The sequence below is a fragment of the Equus asinus genome, chromosome 20 (assembly GCF_041296235.1).
Source record: "Equus asinus isolate D_3611 breed Donkey chromosome 20, EquAss-T2T_v2, whole genome shotgun sequence".
NCBI lineage: Eukaryota > Metazoa > Chordata > Mammalia > Perissodactyla > Equidae > Equus > Equus asinus.
In genome coordinates, this window is record NC_091809.1 from 13,699,476 (window position 1) to 13,719,933 (window position 20,458).

The following is a 20,458-nucleotide window of genomic DNA, read 5'->3' on the forward strand; positions in this document are numbered from 1 at the left end:
CTTGGAACGTGGGCAGTGTCTGAGAATGTTTGTGTCCAAAGCGGGGTCCTCTTGTCACAGATACATGGCACCTTGGGGCCAGGGATTTCAAAGCCTCGTCTCTCCTGCTCTGTTGGACCCCGAAGTGGCATATGGAGGTGGTGCGACCTCCCCCATCTGGGAGCCCCGGGTGTCTGCTGGAGTCCAGCCCCCGGGCCCCATGGGCGTGACAAAGAAACCTCTGTGGGTTCAGCCCCCAAGATCTGGGGCTGTTTGTTATGGAGCACAACTCAAGCCACGCTGCCCAATACAACACCCGTTTCTCGAGACGCATCCCGCAGTATTTCACGCAGAGGGGATCGTCTCATTGTCCAGAGAGAGAGAAGGAGGAAGGGAGGCCACTCGCTCACAGCCACACAGCCAGAAAGTGGCCGTTCCGCAGGAGTAGCGCCCAAGGGGAGTCACAGCCCCCAGCCCCACACGGAAACGCAGTTCTGATAAATACATTTATTTCCCCAAAGGCCTCCTGCCCGCTCGGCCCACATCCGGCAGGGGAAGGTGGGATTTCGGGGTCCCAGGGACGACTGGAGGGGGTGGGGTTGGGGTCTCTGTCCCGGACGCCCCTCCCTCCCATGTCGGGCGAGGGGGGCGTCTCAGTAGACCACCTCGTACACGGTGGCCTTCTTGTCCCCCGAGCCCGTCACGATGTACTTGTTATTCCCCGAGATGTCGCAGCTCAGCACGGAGGACGACTCCTTGGACTGTGACGGGGGCAGAGGAGAGCGGGGGAGACGTGAGGCGCGGCCGATGCTGCCCCACGTTCAGAGGGAAGGGACAGGCCATCGGGGCCGGCGCCTGTCCCCAAGGACCGGCCTACGCTCCAGGCTGGGCGGGGGCAGGACTCAGGACAGGGGAGCCCAGAGTGGGGAGCCAGGACCCTCCTAGCAGAGGAAAGGAGGGTCACACGTTTCCTGGGGAAAGGGCCTTTGAAGCCCAGCCTCTCTGGAGAGACGGCGATGCTCCTGGAAAGGGCGGGACCTCCGTTCTCTGGACAGCAAGAGAGGGAACTGGAGCACTGCCCTTTCCTGGGAAGCTCAGAGAGGGTGTGCAACAGGCACGAGGCCACACAGCACAGCAGAGGGCTAAGAGTTACAGCACGACGACCTACACCAGCTCGGCAAACTTTTTCTGTAAAGGGCCTGATGGTAAACTTTGGGCTTTGCCTAAAGTCCAAATAAGTCTCTGGCCAGTAAGTCCAGAAGCCAAATAAATCTATGTCACACACGCCCCACCTCCTGTGCTTAAGCCTCAGTGCAGGCCCTCGGCCCGGGCTCCGACCCCCAGCACCTGGAATATGCTGGCTCCATACGGCGTCCTCCAGGCGTTGAGCAGGTTGTCCTTGCCGGTGCTCACGAACCACCGCCCTGGGGAGGAGAGCAGGAGCGTCGGGAGGGGACCACAGGTGGCCGGGGCTGGGGCCAGGTCGGGCGTGGGACAGGCTGGCTGGCCTCTCCGCCTGCGGGCCCCTCTGCCCTCATTTGGGGGACACGAGGCCCCTTAGAGGACTGAGGCTCCATCCTTCCCCCATTCCCCGGGTGGTGACGTCAAGGCCCCAGGGGCTCCATCTGGCCTTCAGGAAGGGGGAGCCCCCAGGAGAGGGTTTGCCGAGAAAATATGGGGGGGCCCGCTTAGATCTGAATCTCAGAGAAACCACAGGTCACTTCAGTACAGATATGTCCCAAGCATTTCATTATCATCACTATTTTTTAATGTATATGCATCCCATGCAATATTTGAGACATACACTAAAGTATGGGACATATTTATACTAAAGTTTGGGACATATTTATACTACTAAAGTTTGGGATATACTTAGACTAAAGTTTGGGACACATTATACTAAAGTTTGGGATATACTTACACTAAAGCTTGGGACACACTTCTACTAAAGTTTAGGACACATTATACTAAAGTTTAGGACACATTATACTAAAGTTTGGGACACATTATACTAAAGTTTGGGACATACTTATGCTAAAGTTTGGGACACACTTATACTAAAATATGGGACGTACTTATACTGAAGTAGGGGACACACTTAAAGTTTGGGACGTACTTATATGAAAGTATGGGATGTACTTATACTAAAGTTTGGGACACACTTACACTAAAGTTTGGGACACACTTATACTAAAGTTTAGGACACATTATACTAGTTTGGGACATATTTATACTACTAAAGTTTGGGATATACTTAGACTAAAGTTTGGGACACATTATACTAAAGTTTGGGATATACTTACACTAAAGTTTGGGACATACTTATACTAAAGTTTAGGACACATTATACTAAAGTTTGGGATATACTTAGACTAGAGTTTGGGACACATTATACTAAAGTTTGGGATGTACTTACACTAAAGTTTGGGACATACTTATACTAAAGTTTAGGACACATTATACTAAAGTTTGGGATATACTTAGACTAGAGTTTGGGACACATTATACTAAAGTTTGGGATGTACTTACACTAAAGTTTGGGACACACTTATACTAAAGTTTGGGACACATTATACTAAAGTTTGGGATATACTTATAATAAAGTATGGGACACACTTATACTAAAGTTTGGAGCATAATTATACTAAAGTTTGGGATGTATTTATACTAAAACATGGGATGTTCTTATACTAAAATTTGGAATATACTTACACTAAAAAAATATTTTCTTAGTGTAAGTCTACCCCCATCAACATATGGGATAAATTTGTACTAACGAATTAGTTGCTTTTTAGTATAAGTATGTCTCCCATGCTATCTGGGATATACTTACACAAAGAAATGATTTGTCATTCCGTGTAAGCACAGTCCATGCAATGCTTGAGATATACCAACGAATGACGTGTCGTTTGTCCCAGATTCAGATTTCACTGGGCATCCTGTTTGTTGTCGTGTGGGGGTTTTAGCGGGTTTTGCTCTGTGTTTGGGGACCCCGGCCCCCCCCCCCCCCCCCCCCCCCCCCCCCGCCCTGCCCGGGCCGACGCACCGCAGGAGGCGAACTTGAGGGAGAGCACGCAGCTCTCGTGCAGGTGCAGCTGGTACTTCTCCGGCTTGCGGACGTGCAGGATCTCCACGTTGCTGCTCTCCATGCCCACGGCCAGCCAGTCCTGGTTGGGGCAGTGGCCCAGGGAAAAAATCTGGGGGGGGACAAGGGAAGAGGGGAGGTCAGAAGCCCTCCTGGGAATTTGGGGGACGCCCAGGACGAGGGGGCTGGGGGGAGGGGAGAGGTCCAGCGCTGTCCCGCTGCAGCCCCGGAGTCGTGGAGAGGCGGCTGGCCCAGGGCCTGGAACACAGCGGCAACTGCATGTCGACTCATTAATATTAATCAAAACGACAAGGGCCCCCGGGGCTGTATCCATTATCTGCTCCCAGCGCACAACAGCGGGAGAGGAGGAGGGGGAGGGGGAGGGGAAAGCCACGCGAGGCGGGTCCCTTCCCTTGAGCAGATGGTGGAAGGGAAACTGAGGCCACATCCCACTCAAGCCCGCACAGCAAGTCCATGAAAGACCAACCCGTGGGAGTCCCAGCCTGGAACTTTCTCCACCTGCCACACCTCTTTTTACTTTGATCTGAAAGGACTCGGTGGCCTCCTCGTTCTGTGCGCCCCCCACCCCCAAGCAAGGCACGAAGGGGAACGAGGACCCCTTCCATCCTAACCTCTCGAAGTCTTCCTGACCTGGACGACGCGGCCGGAGAGAACCCTAAGTTTACAGCAGAGCGAAGGCTGGGAGATTCACATGTTCTCTCCTGGCCGTGGATAAAGACAGGGGGCCTGGTGGCATGGGAGAGATCCACATGGGATCCACCATGATCCCCATATGTTTTGGGGACAGGCAATGGACAACTCTATCTGCCTGCACCATTGATTTCCCTATCAAGAAAACATCTGAACTAAAGAGAAGAGAGGGGAGAACAGAAAGAGTTTGTGAACTAGCTCCTTCCAGACTTCAAAGATAGGGGCAAACTGGAGATGGGTTTTGAAGGATGAATAGGAGTTTGCCAAGTGGAGAAAGGAAGGGAAAAGCATGTCAGCCAGAAGAAACAATAAGTGGGAAGGTCTAGAGATGTCAGAGGGCAGGGGAGACTAGAGCATGGAGGCCTTAAATGACAGGCCATGGAGCTCACACCCTGCCCCCGAGGCAGTGAGAGAGAGGACCTGGGTCGAGAGTATCTGAAGACCTGTCCTTGAGTCTTTGCTCAACCCAGAAGAGCCCCCTGATTCTGTCCAGCTCCTTCACCACATCCTTCAGCCTAGACTCCCATAGCACCCTCCACAGAGAGCTCTCTGTGCCCAGCTCCTATGCCGACCTCTACCTGTCCCCCCAGGTCAGCAGCACCCACATGGTGAGTTCCTGGGGGCCAGTGGGGAGCTCTCAGTAGGGCGAAGAGATTGAGGACTGGGAGGAGAAACCAGCTACCCAGGGAGAGACAAAGGAATGGGGGAACGGGTTGGTGAGAGCATGGAGGAAGACTATCCGAGAATCTTAGTGGACCCACAGCTTAATCTAAATCAGCTCCTTTGTGTTGTCCTTTGACTAGACTTGAAGAAAAAAGGGGGAGGCCTGTTGATTTGTCTGAAGGACAAGAAAGATGGACACAGATAGTAGTGTTTGGTGCTGCCCAGCTTCTGGAAGTGGGTGCCTCAGGGGGAGAGGAAGGGAGGCCGGAAGCCTGGAGCTTCTATCCCCTTCCCGCCAGACCCGGAGCGGCACCTGGGAGCTGAAGTCGTGCTGCTGCAGCTGGCGGCCCTCCCGCAGGTCCCAGCAGCGCACAGTGTTGTCCAGGCCCCCCGTCCAGAGCCGAGTGCCATAATCGGAGATGTCGATGCAGCTGGCACCGTCCGTGTGGCCCTGGAACTGCCTGGGGGGAGAAGGGCGGGGGCATCCGTCCTGGAGCTGGGGCTGCTCCAGCATCCTCCCAGGCCACGCGCCCGCCTCCCCCCCCCAACACTAAAGGGACGGGCGCAGGGCCGGCCCGAGGTCACAGGGCCCCCGCCACCCACCTGACCATGGTCTGGTTCTGCAGGTCCCAGACCACGATGTTGCCATCGCTGCAGCAGGAGAAGCAGACCTTGGCGTCGGGGCTGACGGCCAGCGCGTAGCAGGCGGGGGCCGACGAGGTCAGCTCGGCCTTGATGCGGGGGGTAGGCGCCGCCAGGTCCCAGATGGACAACGTGCTGGCCTCGCCGCCCACGATCAGACTCCGGCCGTCCGGCAGCAGCTTGCAGGACCGGATGTAGTTGTCCCGGTTCTGGGAGGGGGAGAAGCAGGGGGTGGGGTTGACCCCCGGCCAGGCCTCCAGGGTCCAGGAGATGAACTCTCACCCCGCCCTTGTTCACTTGGCCTGTAAGCCCCGCCCCTGTTGGCCTCTAAACTCCACCCATTGGCCTGTAAGCCCCACCCCATTGGCCTGTAAACCCCACCCATTGGCCTGTAAGCCCTGCCCCTGTTGGCCTATAAACTCCACCCCATTGGCCTATAAACCCCACCCATTGGCCTGTAAGCCCTGCCCCTATTGGTCTATAAACCCCACCCATGGGCCTGTAAGCCCTACCCCTGTTGGCCTGTAAACTCTGCCCCATTGGCCTATAAACCCCACCCATTGGCCTGTAAGCCCCACCCCTGTTGACCTATAAACTCCATCCATTGGCTTGTAAGCCCCACCCTGTTGGCCTATAAACTCCACCCACCAGCCTGTAAGCCCCACCCCTGTTATCCTAGAAACTCCACCCACTGGCCTGTAAGCCCCACCCCTGTTGACCTATAAACTCCACCCACTGGCCCATAAGCCCCGCCCTGTCATCCTATAAACTCCGCCCCACTGGCCTGTAAGCCCCGCCCCTGTTGGCCTATAAACTCCACCCCATTGGCTGGTAAGCCCCGCCCCTGTTGGCCTATAAACTCCACCCATTGGCCTGTAAGCCCCGCCCCTGTTGGCCTATAAACTCCACCCACCAGCCTTAAACTCCACCCCTGTTGGCCTATAAACTCCACCCATTGGCCTGTAAGCCCTGCCCCTGTCGGCCTATAAACTCCACCCACCAGCCTTAAACTCCACCCCTGTTGGCCTATAAACTCCACCCACTGGCCTGTAAGCCCCGCCCTGCTGTCCTATAAACCCGCCCCTCGGCCGCAAGCCCCGCCCTCACCAGGCAGTCGAGCTGGGCCACTGGCGTCTTGGCGCCGGGCTGGCCCACGTCCCACACCTTGACGCAGCCCTTGCCGCCGGTGTACACGTGCTGCGTGGAGCCGCTGATGGTGACGGCGCACACCACCTCGCCGTGCGCCAGCGTGTGCAGCTGCCGCGCGTGCCGCGGGATGCCCGCGCCCACCAGCGCGTCCGACGGGAAGGGCACCGGCTGCATCTGCCCGTCCGCGGACACGTGGAAGGAGTAGGCCCTGGTGGGGGGAGAGGGGACGACAGCGCCCGAGGGGCTGGGCCGGGGCCTCCGCACCCCACCCCGCAGGCCAGGAGGGGCCTCCCCTGCCTGGGCCCCCCATGCATTTAGGAAAGAGACCACATGATCAAAGGTGGCGTGGGCCAGTCAGCAGTGGTGCAACACAGGAAGCGGTCCAGGCCGTGGCCTGGTGCGTGGTACCCAGGCGCTCCGTAAATATTCGTGGAAGTCAGACAGGGTCCAAAGAAGCCTCTGAGAGTTCCAGAGGATGCTGTCCAATAGTGGCCACCAGCCCCACGGGGCCAGATAAATTCAAATACATTTAAATTTCCTTAGCTCCACAGGTCACAGTTCAAGGACTCAAAAGCCACACGTGGCTGATGGTAATCTCATGGGACAGCAGCAGGTGAAGAGCATTCCCATCACGGTGGAAATTTCTATATGGATACCTGGGGCCGGTCATTCTCTGGTGGGGGGCGGGCATCCTGTGCACTGGGGGGCAGGGGGCAGGGGGGATGAGCAGCATCCCTGGGTGCCACCCACTAGAGGCTAGAAGCATTTGGGTGTGACAACCACAACATCACCAGACATCGCCCAAGGAGCTCTGGGGGCAGAATCGAGCCCTGCTGAGAAGCGCTGGTCTCGACTTGGCTGGTTACGTACCTCTCTCTCCAAAGACCCCCCGCCCCGGGAGCTCCCATGACCTTACAGAAGAGATTTTTCTGGAAAGGCAGCAGGGACCCACCCCCCACTCCCCCCAGTGTGAGCCCCACCCCGTACTCACGGCTTTCCCCCGGGGATGGCGGGCAGGGACGACGACATGGATGAGCCTCGAAGATGGGGATGAGACTCGAATGCCATCTGCCAAGATGCCAAACGGGGTGTCACGGGGCAGGGGACTCAAAGCCATGTCTGCCGTCTCCATGCTCACCCGCCACATCCCTCTCTGTCTGTCAGAGGCCCCCAGGACCCCAGAGGCGGACGGATCCTGAAGCATCTTCCGTCCCAGGCTCAGTACAGCGGTTGGCCAACTACGGCCCCCTGCTTGTTTTTGTAAATAAAGTTTTATTGGCACACAGCCACATTCATTCATTTAAATGTTGCCTATGGGGCTTTGGGGCTATAAAGGCAGAGCTGAGTAGTTGTGACAGAGACCGACTGGTCTGCAAAGCCGAGAATGTCTACTGTCCGGCCCTTCACGGAAAACTCGCTAACTCCACATCCCCGGGGCCTGGGATCTCTCCAGTGACAGGCGGTTTTTCCCCCCTGGAGGCATCCTGAGCCACTTCAGGACGGCGCCCTCTAGCAGCCATCTGTCCCATACCGTCCTCTGGGGCCCGCGCAGACCCTGTCTGCTCCCTCCGCCCCAGCTCCTCCACAGGGGACATCACTTCCAGTTCTCTCCCCGGGCTAGTCTACCAGGGTTGTCACTGTCTCTGGAAAATCAGGGCTGACAACTGTACAGCATCTGCCAGGAGGCTGAATGGGACCCTCGACTCCTACGGCTGGGGCTCTCTGTTCCCCTTAATGCAGCATAATCGCAGTCATTTTTTCCAGTCACAGGTGCTGATCTGGATTAAGCTTATGGAGCCACTGAGACCCTCAGATCGTTTTCCCACACGCACTTGCCAAGCCCAGAACTCCCCTCCCTTTCTCCACAGCCTTGTTTCTCCTGGTGTAACTGGTTTCTCCTCCCAGCTCCCAGCCCCCAGGGCCCTGCGGACACCTCCTCTCATCTCCCACCCCAAGGACTCACCATGGGGGAGCGTCCATACACCACAGAGCCGCTGACCTGAGGGGACAGGTGGAGGCTGACGTAGGAGCTGGGCACAGAGAGGTCCCCGTTAAGAGCGCTGTGGGAGCCCAGGCTGAAGGACGTGGTGAAAGGACTGGACAGAGTCAGGGGGCTCCTCAGGCCTGAGTGAGAAGAGGTAAAGACAGGTGTCTGGACATCTTGAACCCAGATCCTGCCTTGGGGGCATGGTGCCAGCTCCTTGGCCTGTCATTCAGGGCTCCCATGCTCTGGCCCAGCATCCACATACCCGGTCACCTCTCCAGACATTTACAAATGTTGTTCCCTCTGGCTGACACGCCTTTCCCTTTCCTTCTTCAGTTGCTAAACTCCTATTCATCCTTCAAAACCCAGACCCAATGTCCAGCAACATCTCAGGAACATCCTTGAGCCTCCCCACCCCACCCCACCCCTAGCTTCCAACCTTGCCCGTTTTGGGTCCCTCCCTCTACCCCAGCCCTGACCACACAGGGCTGGGAGTTTGAGGTCTGAGTCTCCTCCCCCACCATCCTTAAGGGTAAGTCCCAGGGCTGATTTCTTTCTGGGATCCCAGAACCAGCACAGAGCCTGGCCACCAGACAGAAAAGAAGAAAACTGTCAACCCCGTATGAATGAGGGGCAGACAGGCTCAGAGAGGTTGAGTCGCTCGCCCAAGGTCACACAGCCGGTGTGTATCCAAGGCTGGCCTCACACCCAAGCCTGTCTGACTCCAAAGCTTGCCCTTCCGGTGCCCGGCTGGACTCCGAACCTCCTGCCTCCCCGGGCGCTCACCAATACTGTCCGTGCAAGACGCTGGCTTGGTGGTGAGCTGGCGGAGGTGACTGGCCGAGCTGGGCCCGGGGGTGGACGCGTCCTGGGGCGGGGAGGAGTCGCAGGATTTGGAGGCGGGAGTGCTGGCGGGAAGATCATTCTGGGGACAAAGGGCGCAGTTGAACACCACCAGGTACTGGCACCTTGCACCAAGGATCGGGGGCCGAAGGCGGATGGGAGACGGGAGCCAGGACCCCTGAGGGGGGCTGAGGGGACCCCTGTGACCGCAGGTGTGCACATGCCGGGGAAACAGCCCCGCAGCTGATCCCCAGGACACGGGGGCCGTGGCACTGTGTCTGCACACATCACAACGCCAGGCGGGCACCGTTCGACAAGGTATGCAGTGCGGGGACATGGGCAGGAACGCGGGTGTAGACGGACCCACAGCCAGGCACGGAAGTTGGAGGCTGTCAGCACCTTCGGGGACAAGGATGGGGAGCCCTGGGATGGGCTCATGAAGCGGGGACCACACAGCAGGCTCCCAGATGAGGGAACAGCCCATGGGGAGGGGCGTGTCCCCCACAGCTGTCCCCCCACCTTGGGGACACTCGAGGAGAGGGAAACGGACCTCCACACAGGGCACACTCTGTCCTCTGGGCATTCTGCCATCACCTCCTTCGCCTTTCAAGAAACTTCACATCCGCCCCTATCTTTCCGTTACACAATCACACGTTTTGTGACAGCCACGCTCGCACCCCCACGAGGGGGATGGATGGGGACAAGGCGGGGGGCCGGGGAGGGGGGGCTTCCGGGGGCTTCTTTGGAACACAGCCGCCCCTCCCCCTCCCCATCTCGCCGAAGCGGGAGGAGGGCACTAAGATGCCCTGGGAGCCCCAACCTTGGCGGTTACCATAGCAACCTGCTGGGAGGGGAGGCCTAGAAACCGACGCCATCTCCGGGGGAAGCAGGGTGGGGGGGGGCAGGGGTCTGGGGAAGATTTAGCGGGGGGGGGGAGGGGGGGAGGGGGGGGCCAGGGACAAATGCAGCCGACTGGCGGATGCCCAGGGGGAGCGGACTCAGGTGGTCCCCGCACCTGGCATGAAACGTCGGGAGGAGCGAGGAGGAAGTTGTCCCGATATTAATCATCGTCCCTTGGGGGGGGACAACAGCTCAGGTTGGGGCTGGTGTGTCCCTAACGCCTGGCAAAGGCCTTAACACTTGCAGGCCTGGCGTGGGCCTGGGAGCTGCCAATCCTACAGCCTCCCTGGGTTTATTTCAGTGGGATTTCCTACTTATTGCGGGAGATCCTGGTTTCCCCAAAGGAGGGCGAGAGTTGCCTTTTAATAGGTATTTACAAAGTTGCCTTCTGCTATTTCTTTACGTGCAACCGAGTGACTTAGGAAAAACTACCTGGATAAAATAAAGGGGGTTTTTAGGAACAGGGTCAGAATAATCACCAAGGCAACGCTGGACCACACACCCTGGCTGATGGCTCCTTGCCCGCCGCGTCTAGGGTGGCAGCATCTGTTTCCAGGCCCTCCCAGGATGAATAAAGTGAGTTTCAAGGCCTCCCCTCCTCCTTACCAGGATGAGCTCCTTGGCTCTGGGGAGCGGTGAGCCGCGGCTGGAGGCCAAGGAGGACGGACTGTCCACGAGGTCGCGACGGGCGGGGACGCAAATGGGCGCCTTTCCGCAGGGGGTGGTGGCGGGGCTGGGGGGCTCCGAGGGTTGGTCCTGGGTTTGAGGAGGTGACATTGAGTGGGGGTGAAGTGGGTGAGGAAGGAGAGCCCCTCTCTATGCCTTCCCGAACCCCATCTCAGTCTCTGGCCTGGGGCACCTACGGCCCACCTTGGGGGGTTGAAACCTCCCGGAGCTTCAGTTTACTCCTCTGTCAATGGGTTTGGCCATGGGACCTGACTCTCTGAACACACACAGCAAAGACGCCATGAGGGCTGTGCTGTCTTCCCCCATCGAACAGAGGGGGAGAGTGAGGCCGGGCAAGGGGGCGTGGCTCCCCCAAAGTCACACGGTGAGCCGGGGCTTGGAGCCACTCCTGCTGCCCATCTCCAGTGCTCCCTGGGCCTCAGTTTCCCCACTGGTGCTCTGCAGAGGAGGTGGGCCCGAGGGGTCCCAGTATCCCATGCTCCCTTTAGCCCCACACCATCCCGGTCCCAGCCATCCCGCAGAGAGGGGACCAGGACCCCACTCCCTTGGGGGCCCCCACACTCCGGAAAACCCTGCCTCTAAGGCCAGAGGTCAGAGGGCACAGGCTGGAGTCCGGCTCACCTCGTCCACCACCAGGTTGTAATCGCTCTTGTCTTCGTCGCTCTCCTGCGGGGACACGAGGGAGAGCTCGCCCTGGCCCGGCCCTCGCACCCCTGACGTCCCCGCGGGAGCAGAGCCCACGCCCGGCCGCCCGGGGGGTGATGGGGTCTCTGGGGCCATGGAAGCCCATTCGCTTGCTCCCAAGGAAGGTGGGTCCCTCGTGCAGAAGGACGATGGAGACAGAGCCAAGGGCCCAAGGCTCGCTGTGCAGCCCTGAGCATCCCCCAGCCCTCCTGGCCTCAGTTTCCCCTTTGTGCAGTGGGCGGAGAGCCAGAGACCAGGAGCCATCCACACCTCCTTCCCGGTTCTCGCCCCACAGAGCCCATCAACCTCTCAGGATTGTCCGTCTCCCGGGCCCGCCTGCCCACCTCCCATCCCCACGACCCCAGCACCCACCTTACTCCCTCCTTGGGCTCCCAGCCTGCAGCCCTGCCCCCTCCAGGCAGCCCTCCAAGCTTGCCCCAGGGAGATCTCCCTAAGACCCATCCCCACGTCTGCTCCACATCCTTCTATGGCTCCCCATTGTCGTCAAGGGAAATGCTGACATGCTGGGCTGGAAGACCAAAGGTCACAGCCTGGAGGCCGCCTCAGCCCAGTAAGCGGGTTTTCTTTGACCCCTTGTCCCCAGCTTTCTGACATTTATAAAACAAGCTATTACATTTAGAAAAAAAAAAGATTAAGGGCTTCTCAGAGAAACAGCAAGATGGGTCAACACCAGGCCGCCGTCCGCTGGGCCCAGGCCACAGCTGCCCCACCAGATGGGACAAATGTCCCCCGCTGGCCACGGTCCTGGCCCCCACTTTTGGCCTGGCACCTGGGGCGCTGGAGTTTGAAACTATAGATGCAGGACTCGCTCTGACAGTGAGAGAGGAGGGCGCCAGAGACAGCTCCCTGCCGGAGAAAGTCTTTTGTGCCCAGATGGAGAAACCGGTTTCGGGAGGCACGGAAGGGGAGGGAACAAGGGGACAGAAGCCAGCAGGTGGGAAAATGGATGCGTGGGCCAGAGGCTCGGGTCTCCTCTGATTGGGCAGCGCTCCGTGAGCAATGGGGAGCTATGGAAGGCTCTGGAGTGAGAGTCACACACAGAGCTGGGCTCTGCAAGGCTCCGAGGGGCAGGGCCGGGGGCAGCTCTAGGCCACGAGTGCCCACCCCAGTCCTCCACGGGCCACCACTCACGTAAGGTCCCGACAGATCCTTCTCCTCGGCCCGTGGCTTCCCGTTGCCCCCAGGGCCAGCCGGTCGCTCCTCTTCCACCACACTCTCAGGGGGCGACGGGGATGCGCTCTGCAGAGAGACAGGGGCCAGGCGGGCAGAAGGGTCAGGGCCCTGGGCCCCCACACTGCCTCCTGGCCCAGCCAAGGCCGAGGGTCCCCCCGACTGATATTCCGATCCGGGCCTCAAGCTTCCTGTTTGGAAAATGGACCTTCCAAGGGTCCTCACGGTGCTCAGTTCTCGACTGCCCAGCAAGCTCCCGGCGGGAGTGACGGTTCACCCCGTTGTATAGATGGGGAAACTGAGACCCACGGGAATGCGGGGCTGCACAGCGACTCAGGGGCCGAGGTCGGGCTGGAAGCCAGCCCACCAGATGCCAACGGCACAGCCCTCGAGGGTAGATGACAGGGACCTGGGGCAGGGCGGGGGCGAAGGCTGGGTCAGCCGGCCCCAAGACACACCCCTAGGGTCGGCCTGCCCCCGTGACCCTCAGGCAGCTTTCCCCTTCTTTGTCCTCGGTCTCCCCATCTGCACAAGGGGGCTGCCCGCACGGTGACTGCTCGAGCATTTTATTTGGGGAACCCTTTCTCCAGCCTAGAGTTTATCTTAAAGCCCAATTTACCGGAGAGATAAGAAATCCAGCGCAGAGAGCTGCCTGGATATGCAAAGATACACACACACACGCACACACACAGGAGGATTCAGAGCCACGTCGAGCACAACAGGGGTGGTTGGGAAACAAAGCGTGCACGACCAGAGAATGGAAGAGCACGCGGCCATCTAAAAAGAAAGTAGAGATGGGATGACCTGGAAAGATGGCCACAAACAACGTATTACTGAGGTGAAAAAGGGCAAACTGCAAAATAGCCAGGAGAGAGGCAGTTTGCTGGGGCTCAAATCCCGGTTTGGCTTCTCATTTGCTGTGTGCCCTTGGGCAAGTCACTTAACCTGTCTGTGTCTCAACATCCTTTTCTGTAGAATGGGGATAGCAACAGCACCGACCTCTTAGGGTTGCTGGGAAGATACAACGACGTCACAGCCACGGAACACTTAGCTTAAGACAACGTCCACAGTGAGTGCTAACTGTTATTTCTATAGTAATGATCCTATTTTTGCACAGATAAATACAGAAACACCTATTATATATCAGGGTCTCTACCCCTCCGCACCGGACATCAGGCCTGGGTCATCTCTGGGGGGCCGTCCTGGGGGTTGTGGGGGGCTGAGCAGCATCCCTGGCCCCACCCACGCGATGCCAGGAGCTCCCCCAGTGTGACAACCACAGATGTCCCCAGACACGGCCCCGTGTCCCCATGGGCAGCACTAGTGCAAGCTGAGATGAGCTCTAAGTGCAAAACGCATTCAGATCTTGAAGACTTAGTACGATAAAAAGAATGTAAACTCTCTCCTGAGTAATTTTTTAGGCTGATTACAGGCTGAAATATTTTGGATACATTGTTACATAAACTAGAGTCTTGAAAGTCTGTTCACCTGCATAGAACCCCACACACACACACCCACACGCGTGTGCACACAGACACGAACAACGAATGCATGCAGAGGCCCGCCTGTGTGTCAGTTGCACACATGTCTGTTGCACGCATGTCAGTTGCACGCTGTGTCTATTGCACTCATGTCAGTTGCACGCATGTCAGTTTCCTGCCTTAGATACTGTATTTCCGTTTCACAAGATGCTATTTTTGGGGGCAGCTGGGTGCAGGGACCTCCCTGTGCGTTTCCTTGCAACCTCCTGAGCATCTGCAATTATTTCAAAATTAAACAATTTTCTAAAAACGACATGCGGGGCTCACATCACAGTTCTGTCGGGCAGCACTCTTGTAGATAATAAGATTAAAGGGATGACGGTTGAACGTACGAATGGAAGGATGGAAGGGACGCCACCACAGGCATGCATCCATTTATTCAATCGGGGGAAAAAAGCTCCAAGATTGAAAGACGTAAATAAATAAAACTCCAGCCTGATTTGCATCTCCCGCCCCAAAAGGGCTCCGGCGACACAGTTTGAAAGCGGGATGTGGGTCTCCTTCCGAGGCCCCTATCGGTTCAGAACGAGCAGCTTTGGTCACATGCGGATACAAAGCAAATGTCACACAAGTCCCTGGATGCCCCTCAACTTACCCTGCTCGGGGCTCTCTCCACTGGCGGGTTGCAGGGGAGAGAGAGAGAGACAGAAGGAAAAGAATGAGGGTTTCATGTCCCATGATGCCAGAAGGTACCGCCCTCCACAGTTTGTAAAGCGCTCTTCCCAGCTCAGAATCTCCCTTCTCCTTCCAACACCCTTCCTTTCCTGCACCATTCAGATAGGTGCCCAGAGAGGGATAGCAACTTGCCAAGGACACACAGCCAGTTGGGAGCAAAGTTGACCTCCATGACCCCGCAGCGCCCCTTATTCCTTCCCTCTCACTTAGATGAGTCTGGCACCCCACCCCGTATGCCCAGCCATGCCACCCTGCGCTGTCCACTCACCTCTGGACCCCTCGGCCTCCACGCCTGCCCGGTCCTCCTTGGCAGCCGCGGCCAGCTGAGCCTGGGCGGCCAGCGCTCCAGACAGGGCCAGCAGCCCTGTGGCACTGCCGCCCACCAGCCCAGCCGGGCGAGGGGTGAGGGGCACAGGGGGGGCGTGGTGGGACAGCGGCTGGAGCTGCTGCTGCTGGAGAGGAGGAGGGTGGGCCGGGGGCGGGCAGGGAGCGGGGACAGGGTCCAGGCAGAGGGGGCGCCCCTGGGGTCTCAAGGACGGCCAGAGCCCCGGCCAGCTGCCCATCCAGCACCCCCGGCTTTAGCACCCACTGGGTGCAGGGACCTGGGGGTGGGGTCTCCCCAGGGCAGGGCCAGGGGCCAGGATGACTCACCCCAATGAGGCTGTTCAGCTCCCCCACGGTCACCTGCTTGGCCCGCTCCACGGCCTGGAGCACCTGCTGCTGATGCTGGGGGGTCGGGCGGGGACAAGAGTGGCACTGCCGGGGCACGCGTGTGTGTCTGCAGTCACTCCTCCCAAGGGTCTCTGGACCCTCGTTTCTTGAGGTTTCGCCCTTCCCACTCTGGGCCACCTCGTCCCCACCCTCAGCAGATGCAAAGGTCCTGAGGCTGGAAGACTCTTGGCGCATTCTCAACGGCGGGGCTAACTTTTGTTTGTTTGTTTGTTTGTTTTGAGGAAGATTGGCCCTGAGCTGACAGGCCTGGAGGGCTAAGTTTTTAAGTTTCAATAAAGTGCCCACACTGTTTATTGTCTTTATCCGTCCTAGTTCCATCTTTTTTTATTGTTGTGGTTACAACTATATAATAGAAGAGTAACCGTTTTAACCCTTTTTAAGCACACAGCTCAGCGGCATGAAGCACATTCACGTTGCTGTGCAACCATCCCCTCCATCCGTCTCCAGAACTTTCCATCTCCCCAAACTGCAGCTCTGTCCCCATGAAACACTGACTCCACCCCTCCCCCAGCCCCTGGCCCCCCATCCACTTTCTGTCTCTGTGGCTGTGGCTCCTCTGGGGACCTCCTGTGAGTGGACCACACAGTGAGTGTCCTTCTGTGTCCGCCTCACGTCACTGAGCATCACATAAGGTCTAACTTTTATCAGGTGTTTATTAAGCACACAGCATCATCCACAGCACTTTATGTACATGAGCTCATCTAAACATCTCAACAGAGGCACAGAGAGGGCCAGCAGCTTGTCCAAGGCCACACAGCCAGGATTTGGACCCAGGCGGCCTGGATACTGGGCTTCAGCCCCGACTCCTCACCCTCAGGGAACATCTCCCTCCACCCCTGAAGCCACTGTCCCAGCCGGTGCCCCGCAGGCCACCCGGCAGAGCCTGGGCCTGCAGAATCCAACAGCCCCGCTCTTCCTGTAGCTGCCCTGCCGCCCCCACCGGGCCCGCTCACCTCCTGCGTCAGGAAGGGGACGATCTGAGCACAGATGCCACTGAGACGCTTCACGATCTCGGCCTGGCGGGAGGCAATGGTGGGGGGGGTGGTGCTCGAAGGGGCTCTGACTCCAGCCCCTCAGCTCCTGGGCAGCACGAGCCTCTGTGAAGCTCGGGGTGGGGTTGGGGGGGGGGGCTGTCACCCGCAGGTGCAAACAGGGTGACAGAAGCCAGCGAGGCACGGGCTCGGGGACAGACAGACAGAGGGCCTGGCGAGGAGGCTGTGCGGCCGGCGGATGCCCAGGGCCGCCTCACCACCCCCCAGAGACGCTCAGCAGGTTCCCAGGAAGCACAGACGCCCAGCGCAGACCGGACACTGAGAAGCTTGGGGTTCATGATACGCAAGGCGAGGGGGCCTCCGCCGGGAGTCCAGGGGGGCCGAGCCCCGGCTGGGCCCATGTCCCTCTCTGACTCTCGCCTACAATTGCTACCTGCAGCCCGGTGAGATGCCCACACAACATACCGCAGAAAGGTTTCGAGATGTCATAATATAAAAAACACGTATTCGGTCTCTGTCCCCACTTCCGGGCACAGAGCTTCTAAAGGCCTCGGGATTTCTGAGTGACGGGGCAAAGATGAGCATCTTTTGCTGTTCCTAATAAGCCCCCTTTCCCCCTATGTGAGTTCATCAGAGAGCTGGAATTTTCAGCCCCACCCCCCGAACTCCGGGGAGGAGAGAGGGGCTGGGGGTTGTTCCCCACCAACGGCCAATGATTTCACCAATCATGCCAAGGTAATGAAGCCCCTATTAAAAATAATCCTAAAATACAAGGTCCGGACAGCTTCTGGGGGGTGGCCCCCGGGCGGGTGTGGACGTTCGGAGCCCCTTCCTCCTACCTCGCTCTGAGCATCTCTTCCACCTGGCTGTTCCTGAGTTATATTCTTTATAATAAACAGGTGATAGCAAGTAAGAGCTTTCCCGAGTTCTACAAGCTGTTCTAGCAAATTCTAGGACCCAAGAAGGGGGTCATGGGAACCCCAGTTTATAGCCGGCCGGTCAGAAACACAGGAGGCTGGGACTTGGGGCCGGGGTCGGAAGCGGGGGCCTGAACCTGAGGGGCCGGGCCCTGAAGCTGTGGGGTCTGCAAGGGCTCAGGGTCGTGTGTCAGAATCGAGCTGAACTGTGAGACACCCGCCAGGGCCAGAGTCGGAGCGTCGGCCGGCGTGGGGAAAAGCCACACATTTGCCGTCGGAAGTACAGAGAGGAAAGGAGAGCTGGGGTGGTTTCACTTGTGGGTTTCCTCCGGGCCAGGGGCGGGGCCGGGGGTGCCCACAGAGCCGAGGGGAGGCCGTGTGGGTGCGGAAGGCGGTGGGGTGGGCACCCCCTACACCCCACAACCCCAGCCCACTCCTCTCCTCTTCCCACCCACCGGGAAGCCCGGATGCTAGGCTCTGCCCACTGATTCTGATGTTCTGATGGACGGAATGGAAAACTCCATCCGCCCAGAACCTCAGGGTCCATCCCAGACCCTCAGGATCCAAGGTCAGACTCTCCGGGCTGAAAGGGGCCTCCGAGACTGTCCAGCCGGCCCCCCTCCGGGGACAGGAGTCATCTGCACAGGCCCCCCCGAGCGGCTGCCGGCCTCAGCTACGAGCCCTCCCTGATGGGGACGCCTGGCCCCTGCCCACCGCTCGCCTCTGGGACGGACAGCGTCCACTGCTGGACGAAGTGTCCAGAAGTTCATCTTTTTCCTTTCACGAGGCTGAAACCCAGCTCGCTGGTCCCAGAGATTTCAGGGCAAGACCCCTGTTCCCCGGATCTGCTTTGTCGCCCGCTGCCCGCACACAGATCCCCGTCGCAGCCTCCAGACCCCCCTCCCTGCTGCACCCCGCTACCCCAAGCCAGCTACCTGCTTGTGCATTTCGATGTTGAGCCCGTAGGACATCTCGTAATACTGCAAGGAAAAGCCGGCGGGGAATGACCACGCTGCCCACAGACGGCCAGCCCTGCGCTGGGTGACGCCGGGTCCTCCAACAGCCCCCAGGCTGGGGGCAACATGGCAGGACCTCCCAGCCCCGAGGGACCCCAGAGGGGGATGCAGGGCCCCCTCCACTCTCTCCAGGGAGACCCCGGCCCCCCAGAAATGCCCATGAGGAGCGGGGACAACCTTGTCTCATTGTTCTTAAGGGCTGGGAGGGCCCTGGGACAGAGAGCCTGGAATCCCAACAGGCCCACTTCACAGACAGGGAAAGAGAGGCCCAGAGAGGGGCAGGGACTTACCCCAGAGCAGCACAGCGAGTCCACATTCACACCCAGCGTTTTCACTCACAGCCAAGCCCTCCTCCCCACTCCCCCCACCCCCACACCCTCCATACCCCCCTCACCATGACATAATGTCGCTGCATTTCCGTCTTCTCACTGGCCAGCTTCTCACATTCCAGCTTGAGGCTGCGAAGCAGACAGGACGTGGGGATCCCAGCGCCCCTGCCCCCCCAGCTGGAGTCCCACGGACGGCCCCTCTGGGCCACTATCCAACTCCCCACTTTTTCACACGCCCCCCGCCCCACCTCCCGGTTCCAGTCCCTCCCCACTCCTGCCCCAGGCTCTAAATGTCCCACTACCGACCGACCCTCTCCAAGCCCACCTGCGCCTCCACCTGGAAGCCTTCCGCCCCTCGCCCCCCGGGACCCCCTCCTCCCTGCACCGTGGAGGCCCCGCCCCCGCCTGGCCCCGCCCCCGCCTGGCCCCGCCCCCTTCCAGCGGGCCCCGCCCTCTCCCGGGGGGCTCCCAGGCGGACACTCCGGGGTCCCCGGGGGCGGGCCCCCCCTCACCTGTGGTACTGAGCCTGAAGAAACTGGAATTCCTCCTTGATGCGGTCGCAGATCTCCAAGATCGAGAACTTGAAGGGCTGGCCGGACTGAAGCGGGGTCTGGAGGGGGGCACGTCGGGGTCTGAGCTCGGGGACGCCCGGGCCCCCCCCCCTGCCTCGCCCCGCAGCCCGGACCCCCACTCACCGGGTGCCTTCCCTGGGGGTACATCCTGGCGATCCGGGGAGCCCCCTGCGCCGCCGAGCTGGATGGACAATATGGGGGGCGGGGTGGGGGCGAAGCTGGAGGTGGGGGGCTGCCCGGAGGAGGAGGAGGAGCAGGAGCAGGAGGAGGAGGGGGCGAGGCGGCGCGGGGCAGGGGACCCCGGAGTGCCCGGCGCCCCCGAGAGCGCGCGCGCGGCGGCGGGGACGGAGGCGGCCGGGGCCCCTCCCCGGGCGGGGGGCGCGCGCGGGGCGCGGAGGTCGGGCACCGGCCGGCGGGGAGGCGCGGGCGGCGGGCCCCGCGCGGAGCCGCCTCCCTCCGGCGGGGCTCGGCCGGGAGCCGCGGGCAGAGCCGCCTTAAGGTGGCGCCGCCGCCCGGCCCGCCCACCGGCCCGCGCGCCCCCGTGCGCCCCCCCCCCCGTGCGCCCCCGCGGGAGGGCCGCCCCGGAACCCGCGCCCTCCCCTCGGCCGGGGAGCCAGCGGGGAAACTGAGGCTGGCGTCCCGGGCCGCCACCCCCGCCCTCCCCGGAGGAGACCCAAGAGGAACAAGGAAACAGATAACACCTAATGAGCCCGGTGTGGGGGGGTGCGGTCTGGGGGCAGAAGTGGCCTTTCTGAGCCAGGGGGCTAAGACGCAGCATCAGGAGGGAGCAGGCTCCTGGGTGCCCGCCAGGGAAAGCGAGAGGTGTGCAAAGGCCCCAGGAGGCACCCAGCGGGAGGCAGAGCCAGGCCCTGGTCCACTCGGGCCCCAGTGTTCTCATCTGTACAGCGGCAGAGGCCTGGACTCTAAATGGCAAGGGACAGGAACAGCCCTCGGCCTGGCCTGGCACAGGGTCAGCTCCCAGAGATGGGAGCTGGTGCTCTGAGGGCCACCACCAGCACACCGGGGTGCCTCCCCTCTCAGACTAGGGGGGTCCTAGAAGGCAGAGGTCCCAGCGGGGATGGGAAGGGAATCTCTGCCAGCAGACTGAGGTCTCTCTGAGGGCAGGGGCTCCTTCTCCCACATTCTTATTCCCATCTTGCCTATGA

The 20,458-nt window shown here is 59.8% G+C and overlaps 1 protein-coding gene across 4 annotated transcripts; it reads right to left on the reverse strand.

Annotated features, from left to right (window-relative positions):
• Window positions 1-471: 471 nt before the first annotated feature.
• TLE2 (TLE family member 2, transcriptional corepressor) lies at window positions 472-19,738 on the reverse strand. 4 transcript variants are annotated; one of them, XM_044752128.2, is made up of 20 exons: window positions 19,416-19,738; window positions 19,233-19,330; window positions 18,786-18,849; window positions 18,311-18,355; window positions 16,420-16,482; window positions 15,386-15,490; window positions 15,003-15,183; window positions 14,655-14,674; window positions 12,480-12,587; window positions 11,265-11,309; window positions 10,563-10,712; window positions 9,000-9,138; window positions 8,193-8,353; window positions 7,221-7,297; window positions 6,188-6,437; window positions 5,042-5,289; window positions 4,752-4,899; window positions 3,026-3,176; window positions 1,327-1,403; window positions 472-740 (listed from the first exon to the last, which is right to left on the reverse strand). In XM_044752128.2, exons 1-20 carry the CDS (start codon window positions 19,437-19,439, stop codon window positions 633-635), a joined length of 2,262 nt encoding a protein of 753 aa, XP_044608063.1. In that variant the 5' UTR covers window positions 19,440-19,738; the 3' UTR covers window positions 472-632. The 4 variants fall into 4 exon arrangements, with proteins under 4 accessions (XP_044608063.1, XP_044608065.1, XP_044608064.1 ...); XM_044752130.2 differs by having other exon boundaries at window positions 15,003-15,186; XM_044752129.2 differs by having other exon boundaries at window positions 15,386-15,460; window positions 19,416-19,737.
• Between the last annotated feature and the right edge of the window lie 720 nt (window positions 19,739-20,458).